This window comes from Mercenaria mercenaria, chromosome 6, assembly GCF_021730395.1.
Source record: "Mercenaria mercenaria strain notata chromosome 6, MADL_Memer_1, whole genome shotgun sequence".
In the NCBI taxonomy this organism is placed as follows: Eukaryota; Metazoa; Mollusca; class Bivalvia; order Venerida; family Veneridae; genus Mercenaria; species Mercenaria mercenaria.
This window is the reverse complement of record NC_069366.1, coordinates 34551646-34561573: the sequence shown is the minus strand read 5'-3', so window position 1 is coordinate 34561573 and position 9928 is coordinate 34551646. Positions and strand designations below refer to the sequence as shown.

The window sequence follows — 9928 nt, the reverse complement described above, 5'->3', positions numbered from 1 at the left end:
GTACAATGTGACTGTACAAGGTCATGGTGAGGCGCAAAAGGTGCAGATTAAAAAAAAAAGACAATAGCAGTGACTGATCTGCATTTTCAAGTTTCAAGTTTCAAGTTTTCAAGTTTTATTTCTACATCAGGGCAAATAATATGCATGTGATGAGAACAATGATACACATATTGAATCAGTATTTCAATAGCGTAGGTACGGAACGGACAGCTTTTACACGAGTAGCCGGCCAAGGGAGGTGACTCTAATCGACGATTGGAACCGAAAGTTTTTTTTTTTTGCTAAATTCTTCAAAAGTATGTATAATTATGTTCAAGAGATTCAGATAAATAAAAAGTGTTGAACACTTATAATATGAGTTTCATCTTGGTAATGTCATCATAGTTTTACTTTTAACAACATAAATAATTTGCAGTAGTCACAATACCTGTCACAAAAAACAACAAAAATCAACATAAAACAGATACGTTGGAGACTCTTCAGAAGTATGTTTTGCCAGTCTAGAAGATCACAGGTTCCACATATAGTTAGGCTAATCACTTATTCACTATGAGTATGATGAGATTTTACACAGCAACAGAATTAGTCCAACTAATTGTACGTGAGCCACGATATTGTGATAACTTTTGCATAGGTCAGTATCTCTCCTCCACGTACAACATAGAAAGTACCTTTTCTGTGTTGAGCCTTCCGCTATGATTTCTGGGCAGCGAGGCGGCGATTTTTAAATCGCATTTTAACTATTAAAAAAACAAAAATATTAGTGAAATTTTAAGATTATCCAATTTTTCCTTCCATTCAATTGATGTTTATGTGAATAAATGGCAAAACACAAGTTTGTCACTGTTTTAAACAACACGTTCTAAAGTTTACACAAATTTTACATGGCTCCAATTCATGTCATGTGATCGATAACGACCAACCGCACTGTCAGCATGACCGTAGTGGCGGACTTGTAGATACAGTGAGGTAACCGAACTGAAACATATAGTGTTTACGCTTTATTAACGTGTTTTACTCTTGTGTTTAAACCATAAAATGATTCAGTTTTATTTTGTTTTACGATTTCATCGTGTAAATATATTGCCTGATTGTGTACCTAAATCTAATTTCACCACAGAAAAGGTCGTTATTGGTTTTGACGTAAAGAGAGGGATTATGACCTATCACGAAAATATCTCAGAATCACTTTTGACGTCAAATTATTTGGACTAAAACAGAAGTAGAAGTAAAGGTGTTCTTTCATTTTTCAAACAAATTTTAATAGGTACAGGACTCACGGTTCCCTATCATGTTTTATGAAATATTTCAGATGCAGACATGGCAGTTGATGATCGTTGGTCTGTTGATACACACAGTGTTCTTTTACTCAATCTTTGACATTTACTTCACATCGCCAATTGTACATGGTATGACGCCGCAGTCCTCCCTATCAGTGCCTCCTGCGAGACGTCTTGTACTCTTCTCTGCAGATGGTTTGAGGGCCGACAAAATGTTTGAGCTGGATAAAAACGGTCAGACAAGAATACCATTCTTAAGGTGAGCTTGTTTGTAAATATTTGAAGTTGATTAAATTGAACAAAGATAAAGACATGTTGCTGCTTTGTTAAACATGTACGTCCCTGCTTACTAGTTACTATGGTTAGGCATGTTCTGATCTCTAGCTTGGCCAGGCTTGATGAGCTCAATTTTTGACTAGGTCAGACCAGGAGAGGCCAAAGTAGGCAATTGTCAAAAGGAAAGAAACTGACATTAGGGACTTCAGGAGAGTGGCATTTAGACCTTGTTTATTTTCCCATTCAGTAAATAAAAAGACATCTGCCATTTAAATTTCACATTTTGGAGTAGAAAGTGTCTAGGGGTACGGATCTGTACCTCTAGAATCTGATTCTAGGATTCGTACCTCTAGACAAGCCTGTTAGGGGTTTTCTAAGGGTACGGACCTCCGTTTTTCTAGTGATTAAGGGTTATTTGCATTTCAAATTTTGTTGAAAATGAAATAACAAATAAGACTTCATCAGTATTCACATTAAGCTTGATTCTAAATGGTTTACAGATACCAACGTTCACCCGATTGGTTACATTTTCCTCCGAAATGTAAATGACCGAGGAACACCAAATAAATCACGCAGAAAAAAAAGATTAAAGTTTAAACAAAATAATGTTAAATGTTGTTGTGAAAAAAACTATTTATTAATAATAATTAACTATTAAGTTATCGTATTTATGTTTTTCTGTTTATTTTTCTCTTTTATGAATTTCAAATATAATTCATTCAAGGGTTTAGATTCACTCATTAATGTGTTATCAACAGTTTATTTTACAATAAACTAATCGGCATGGAACAGTGTATTCATTTGGAGTTCCTCGGTTATTTAGGTTTTGAAAAAAGGTAAACAATCATGTGAATGCTGTTATCTGTAAACCAATCAGATCCAACTTTTAAGTGAACACTGGTTAAGTCTTATTTGTTATTTAATTTTCAACAAAATTTAAGATGTAAATGCCCATAGATCTCTAGAAAAAAAGAGGTCCGTACCCCTAGAAATCCCCTAACAGGCTTGTCTAGACCTCTAGAATCAAATTCTAGAGGTATGGATCCGTACCCCTAGACACTTCCTTTGGAGTAGGTCTGATGGAATATGGATATGCTGATTTTTGGCAAAATTTGGCCTAGCCAGGCCAAAAATTGACCTATAGGACCAGGCCATAATAAACATTATCGATTTTGCAGCCAACTCATTTGTTAAATTTCAAGATTGTGCAAAGGATATGTCAGTCAGATTACTGGTTTTTATACTCCTCTGTATAACCTTTGAGCTTTTTATTATATTTCAGGAGTGTTATTGAACAGACTGGAGCATGGGGTGTGTCCCACACTCGTGTTCCTACAGAATCGAGACCAGGTCATGTAGCACTTATTGCTGGATTCTATGAAGATGTCAGTGCAGTGGCTAAAGGTACACAACACAAAGGCTATTCTCGGCCCATAGAATAAAAAAATAGTTACTGACTTGCACAGTACCACTTCAAACTTGTATTTTTAGATCAGACTTAAAATATGGCATTCCCGTGACATGGTCAGTGACCACAAGCATTTTCTCCAACAATTTCAGATACAATGTACTTTGAAGGCTATTTGATCCATGTTTTCTATGACAAGGCTTTTCCTTAATTTCTTTTTAAATATAAGAAAGTATCATTTTTGCTACACAGCTTTTTAAAGAAACTGGAGGATGATAATAGGAACTTTTTATATTTTCAAAAAACCTTAATTATTTCTTAATTTGTTGTCAAAAATAATTTGGATGCAGTATTTTCCAGTGTGAATTTCAGCCATTTTGGACACCATAAAGTTACAAAATTGCAATTTTGACTTTCTTTCTTGGTAGATTTCAGAATATAGTAGTTTGCATTAAATATATCAAATGCCTATCTTTCTCATAAATATTTTATCTGTTGATGTTTACTTCAAATGTGGAAACTCCTCGTCAAATGCATTTTACTTTAGTAAATATATTAATTAAGTGTGTATGTAGAGCTACTTCACAATTCATTGTCATGGACTAACACTTAATTGTTAAAAAACTTCCTGTTTTTTAGTGATAGAACACTAGAGCTACTTTCATAATTAATTGTCATGGACTAACACTTGATTGTTAAAAAACTTCCTGTTTTTAGCTATACCAACATTGTTCAAATTATCCCCCTAGGATCATCATCAAATATGACCCCACCCTGGGGGTCACATGATTTACATAGACTTATATAGGGAAAACTTTGAAAATCTTCTTGTCCAAAACCAGGGGTCCTAGGGTTTTGATATTTGGTATGTAACATCATCTAGAGGTCCTCTATCAAGATTGTTCAAATTATCCCCCTAGGGTCAAGTATGGCCCTGCCCTGGGGGTCACATGGTTTATATAGGGAAAAACTTTAAAAATCTTCTTGTCTTAAACCACAAGACTTAGCCCTTTGATATTTGGTATGTAGCATTGCCTATGGTCCTCTGCCAAGAATGTTCAAATTATTACCCTGGGGTGAAAAGAGGCCCCGCCCCAGCAGTCCTAATTTTACATAGACTTATATAGGAAAAAAAACTCTTTAAAAACCTTCTTGTCTGAAACCACAAGACCTAGGCCCTTGATATTTAGTATGTAGCATTGCCTTATGGTCCTTTACCAAGATTATTCAAATTATTACCCTGGGGTGAAAAGTGGCCCCACCCAGGGGGTCCCAAGTTTTACATAGACTAATATAGGACTTTTTTTTTAAATCTTCTTTTCTGAAAGTTCAAGGCCTAGGCCTTTGATAATTGGTATGTAGCTACTGGCATTGCCTAGTGGTTCTCTGACAAGTTATGCCCCTGGGGTGAAAGAGGCCCTGAGTTATATAGGAAAAAATACTTCAAAAATTTTCTGATCATATTTACTAGACTGTTTTATTATAATTACCAGATGACCCCAAATAATAAGGGGTCACTTGGCCTTGACCTACTGACCTACTTTTTTGTTTTTTAAGATAGAGCCTTAATTGAAATTTGGATGACAAATACAGTTTTGCACACTGATCTTAAACTGACTTCAGTGACCATAAATGTGACCTACTGACCTACTTTCTTAATATTTTAGCATCAGTTTGACATTTGAAACTTGTAGCTCATATTACTCAGCTGAGTGATCCAGGGCCATCATGACCATCTTGTTTAGTGATAGAACACATGTATTAACCATAACCTTTGCTTGCCTTCTGTAAGAGTCTCAGCCCATTTTTACTTAAAAAATAAGTATTTGGTGAGTACAAATGTACATTTTTTTGTAGGTCCACCAATATTGCACTTTTAAGAGCCTTGAAACATTGTTCACTGGTGTTATTTATTGCTGTAAGGCGGGTAGTTCTATCTGTCAAGCTCCTACAGATAAATGTTGGCACCCACTAAGTTGGTTTTCTCATGACGCAGCTCATTTGTTTTATTGTTTTCTGAATATAATCCCTGTGTTAATGTTTTTACAATATTAACAATATAAATTATTTGTTTCTGCAGGCTGGAAGGAGAACCCTGTGGAATTTGACTCCGTATTTAACGAGACTACAAACACCTGGTCGTGGGGAAGTCCTGATATACTGCCTATGTTTGCTAAAGGTATATTATCTATTTGGTTTTGTGATCTAACTGTTATTTAAAGATAAGATAAGAGGTCACAGATAGAATTTGCACAATGGATTTTTAGAAGTTTTACATTAAGTACATGTAGGTCTTAAAATTATCCTGTATAGGCATCGCCAAAAAAATAGACAAAAATAAAAAGATTGAGAGAGAGAGGGGTTTTATATGACCCACTCGGTAATATGCTACTGTAACATTGAAATGATTAATATTTCCTTGTTTCACTCAGTTTTAAACCACAACATAAATAAGTGTTGTTCACATTAAATTGACATTGAAATTTTAGCTGGTGTCCAGTATGCTTTGGCTAAAATATGTAGGGATTACTGACTATTAAATCATTGTATTTTGTGGGTATAAAAATTTTGTGCTTTTTTTAGCTCACCTGTCATGAAGTGGGCTATTGTGACCGCTTGATGTCAGTCGTGTATAGTGCGTTGTCCGTCGTCTGTCAACAATTTCTAAAAAAATCTTCTTCTTGAAAACCACTGGGCAGAATTACACCAAACTTCACAGGAATGATCCTTGGATGGCCCCCTTTTAAAATTATTCAAAGAATTGAATTCCATGCAGAACTCTGGTTGCCATGGCAACCGAAAGGAAAATCTTTAAAAATCTTCTTGTCCAAAACACAGGGCCTAGGGCTTTGATATCTGGTGTGTAGCATCATCTAGTGGTCCTCTACCAAAATTATTCAAATTATCCCCCTAGGGTCAAATATGGCCCCACCCCGGGGGTCACATGGTTTATATAGACTTATATTGGGAAAACTTTGAAAATGTTCTTGTACAAAACCACATGGCCTAGGGCTTTGATATTTAGTATGTAGCATCATCTAGTGGTCCTCTACCAAGATTGTTCAAAAATATCCCCCTAGGGTCAAATATGGCCCCGCCCTGGGGGTCACATGGTTTATATAGACATATGATTTATATAGGGAAAACTTTGAAAATCTTCTTATACAAAACCACATGGCCTAGGGCTTTGATATTTGGTATGTAGCATCATCTAGTGGTCATCTACCAAGATTGTTCAAAGTAGTCCCCAAGGGTCAAATGTGGCCCCGCACCGGGGGTCCCAAGTTTTACATAGACTTATATAGGAAGAAAAGTTTAAAAATCTTCTTGTCTGAAACTACAACACTTAGACCTTTGATATTTGGTTTGTAGCATTGTCTTATGGTCCTCAACTAAAATTGTTCAAATTGTTTGCCTTGGGTGAAAAGAGGCCTTGCCCTGGGGGTCCCATGTTTTATATAGACTTATATAGGAAAAAGCTTTAAAAATCTTCTTGTCTGAAACCATACGACATAGGCTTTTCATATTTGGTATGATGCATTGTCTAGTAGTCCTCTACCAAAATTATTCAAATTATGCCCCTGGGGTTAAAAGAGGCCCCGCCCTGGGGTCACTTAGTTATTATGTGAGTTATATAGGAAAAATACTTAAAAAATCATCTGATCCTATTTCCAAGACTGTTCAGTTGTAATTACCTGATGACCCCAAGTAATATGATGTCACTTGACTGTGACCTTGACCTACTGACCTACTTCCTTGTTTTTTAAGATACAGCTTTGAAATTTGGATGACATACACAGTTTTGCACACAAATCGTAAAACTGAATTTCATTGACCATGAATATGACCTACTGACTTTCTTAATATTTTATCATCAGTTTGACATTTGAAACATGTAGCTCATATTACTCAGGTGAACGATCCAGGGTCATCATGACCCTGTTGCTTGTTTTTTTTGCCAGAATGGCTATTTCCTAGGGATAGGAATTTATATGTTTCAACTTTTGAAGATAAAATGAATGGATTTTTAGCTCATCTGATTTTTTGAAAAAAAAATGATGAGTTATTGTCATCACTTGAGCGGTTGTCGGCGTCGGCGTCTGCATCGGCGTTGCCTGGTTAAGTTTTATGTTTAGGTCAGCTTTTCTCCTAAACTATCAAAGCTATTGCTTTGAAACTTGGAATACTTGTTCACCATCATAAGCTGACCCTGTATAGCAAGAAACATAACTCCATCTTGCTTTTTGCAAGATTTATGGCCCCTTTTGTACTTAGAAAATATCAGATTTCTTGGTTAAGTTTTATGTTTTGGTCAACTTTTCTCCTAAACTATCAAAGCTATTGCTTTGAAACTTGGAATACTTGTTCACCATCATAAGCAGACCCTGTACATCAAGAAACATAACTCCATCTTGCTTTTTGCAAGAATTATTGCCCCTTTTGGACTTAGAAAATCAGTTTTCTTGGTTAAGTTTTATGTTTAGGTCAGCTTTTATCCTAAACTATCAAAGCTATTGCTTTAAAACTTGCAACACTTGTTCACCATCATAAGCTGACCCTGTACAGCAAGAAACATAACTCCATCCTGCTTTTTGCAAGATTTATGGCCCCTTTTGGACTTAGAAAATATCAGATTTCTTGGTTAAGTTTTATGTTTAGGTCAACTTTTTCTCTTAAACTATCAAAGCTATTGCTTTGAAACTTGCAACACTTGTTCACAATCATAAGCTGACCCTGTACAGCAAGCAACATAACTCCATCCTGCTTTTTGCAATAATTATTGCCCCTTTTGGACTTAGAAAACCATTTTCTTGGTTGAGTATTATGTTTAAGTCAACTTTTCTCATAAACTATCAAAGCTATTGCTTTAAAACTTGCAACAGTTTTTCACCATCATAAGTGGACACTGTACATCAAGAAACATAACTCTATCCTGCTTTTTGCAAGAATGATGGCCCTTTTTAGACTTAGAAAATCATGGGTAGGACAATATTTCTATTATACAAAAAAAATCAGATGAGCGTCAGCACCCGCAAGGCGGTGCTCTTGTTTGTTGTTGTTGTTATTGGGATTAACTTTCATGGATTAATATAAACAGGAAATCAACAAAAAATAGTCCCTCACAAAAATCGATGATTTCACAGTACTCACTGTCTTATCTACAAATCTTTACCTATGATTATATGGTAATAGTTTTATTTAGTTCAAAGATTAGTTATTTAGGTGAGGGTGGGGGTTATCTGTTTTAAAAAGTACATCTTGCGATAAAGATATCCAAATGAGCTATGATTCCTAATACTCATACAGTTTTACAATGGAGAAAAATAGTCCACCATCAATAGAAAAAAAGTTTTCAGTTGATCATGTGGCAGATTTAACTTTGAAACTGTTTTAATAATAGAAAATCACAGTGCCATTTGTCAACTGAGCAATTTGCTTGAGTTTATGGCAGTAGCTTAAAGTCCTTTCATGTAGCTCTTAGAATGAGGCTATTTTTATTATGCCCCCGAAGGGAGGCATATTAGTTTTCCACTGTCCGCCCATTCGTTAGTTAGTTCGTTCGTTCGTCACAACATTAACTTTTTGCATGAAGGCACTTTACTCTCGAACCACTGCACCCAGGACCTTCAAACTTCACATGCTGATAGTATTTATTGAGTACACGACCCCTACTGACTTTGGGGTCACCAGGTTAAAGGTCAAGGTCACCAGGTCAAAGGTCAAGGCACTGCGGGGGGCATTTGTCACCATTAGTGACAGCTCTTGTTTTCATGAAATTCTAATTATGTTACTTAAACTAAAAATTGAGTCGATGTCACCCCAGCTGAAATTGATATTGCATGTACATATATTTATCTCTCAATCTTAGAATGAAACCTTTGTTACATTATGAAATTTTGGTATGTTGCAATTATATTTGATTTATATGCCAGTAATTGCCCATAATTGGTTAAGGAAATATATTCTATTCTGTTCAGTTTATTTCTGTTCTAATCTGTTCTGTTCTGTTCTATTCGTTTTTTAAAAAGTTGATGAGTGTCGGTTCACACCATTTTAATTGTTGTCATAAAAACGAATATAAGAATGTAATTAGGACTGTTTTATAGGTGCTAGTGGAGACCATGTGTTCACAAAATGTTACCCTGCAGAGTTTGAAGATTTCAGCGGATCAGATCATTCGAGGCTTGATACCTGGGTCTTTAATGAGGTCAAGGTATGATTAACATCTCATAAATTTGTTGAAAAATTAGTTAGTATTTAATTATCATTCATTCTTTCAAAATGTATTTTGATATAATTATTTGGCAATTTTTAGGACATCTGTGTTAGTACTTCATAGTCCATGAGTCAGGCAGGACTTTTAATTGCTTTGATATTAGAAATAACGTGAAGACTGATTCTTTGTTTAAAATATGCCATTTTTGTATAAAAGGGAGACAAAGTTTAATGGATTAAAAGAGACATAGGTAAAGAGACAAGAGTGTATGTGTGTGTTTATTTGTGCATTCACCTGCATTCATGTGTTCACACGTGTGTGTTCGTATGCATTTTTAAGCAGTCACAGGTATTTCATTTTACAGCAATTCTTTGAAGACAGTCATTCAGATGCTGAATTGAAGAAGAAATTAGAGCAGGATAAGATTGTGTTCTTCCTTCATCTTCTCGGCATAGATACCTGTGGTCACTCCAGTAAACCATACTCCAGGTATGTTGTATTTATTAGTCTCAAAGAAATCGAGAGGGGTCTTCTTGGCTAAATGGTTAAGGTCACTGACTTTCAATCACTTGTCAGTCACTGCTGTGGGTTTGAAACTTCGCTTGGGGCGCAAAATTCTTTCATAAGAGGAAGAATCCACCTGGCTTACAGAATGTGGATGGGTCTTTCCAGGTGCACACACATGCTTGAATGGGTGTTTCCAGGTGCACACACATGCATGAATGGGTGTTTCCAGGTGCACACACA

The 9928-nt window shown here is 35.7% G+C and overlaps 1 protein-coding gene across 1 annotated transcript in view; it reads left to right on the top strand.

The window, feature by feature from the left end:
- The first annotated feature begins 233 nt into the window (after nucleotides 1-233).
- LOC123549191 (GPI ethanolamine phosphate transferase 1-like) overlaps nucleotides 234-9928 on the top strand; it is a 60391-nt gene continuing 50696 nt past the window's right edge. The window contains exons 1-6 of the mRNA XM_053545603.1: nucleotides 234-267; nucleotides 1313-1539; nucleotides 2839-2960; nucleotides 5045-5143; nucleotides 9072-9178; nucleotides 9546-9670. Coding sequence (XP_053401578.1) covers nucleotides 1313-1539; nucleotides 2839-2960; nucleotides 5045-5143; nucleotides 9072-9178; nucleotides 9546-9670 — 680 coding nt within the window. The 5' untranslated portion in view covers nucleotides 234-267. The remainder of the gene's footprint in view (nucleotides 268-1312; nucleotides 1540-2838; nucleotides 2961-5044; nucleotides 5144-9071; nucleotides 9179-9545; nucleotides 9671-9928) is intronic.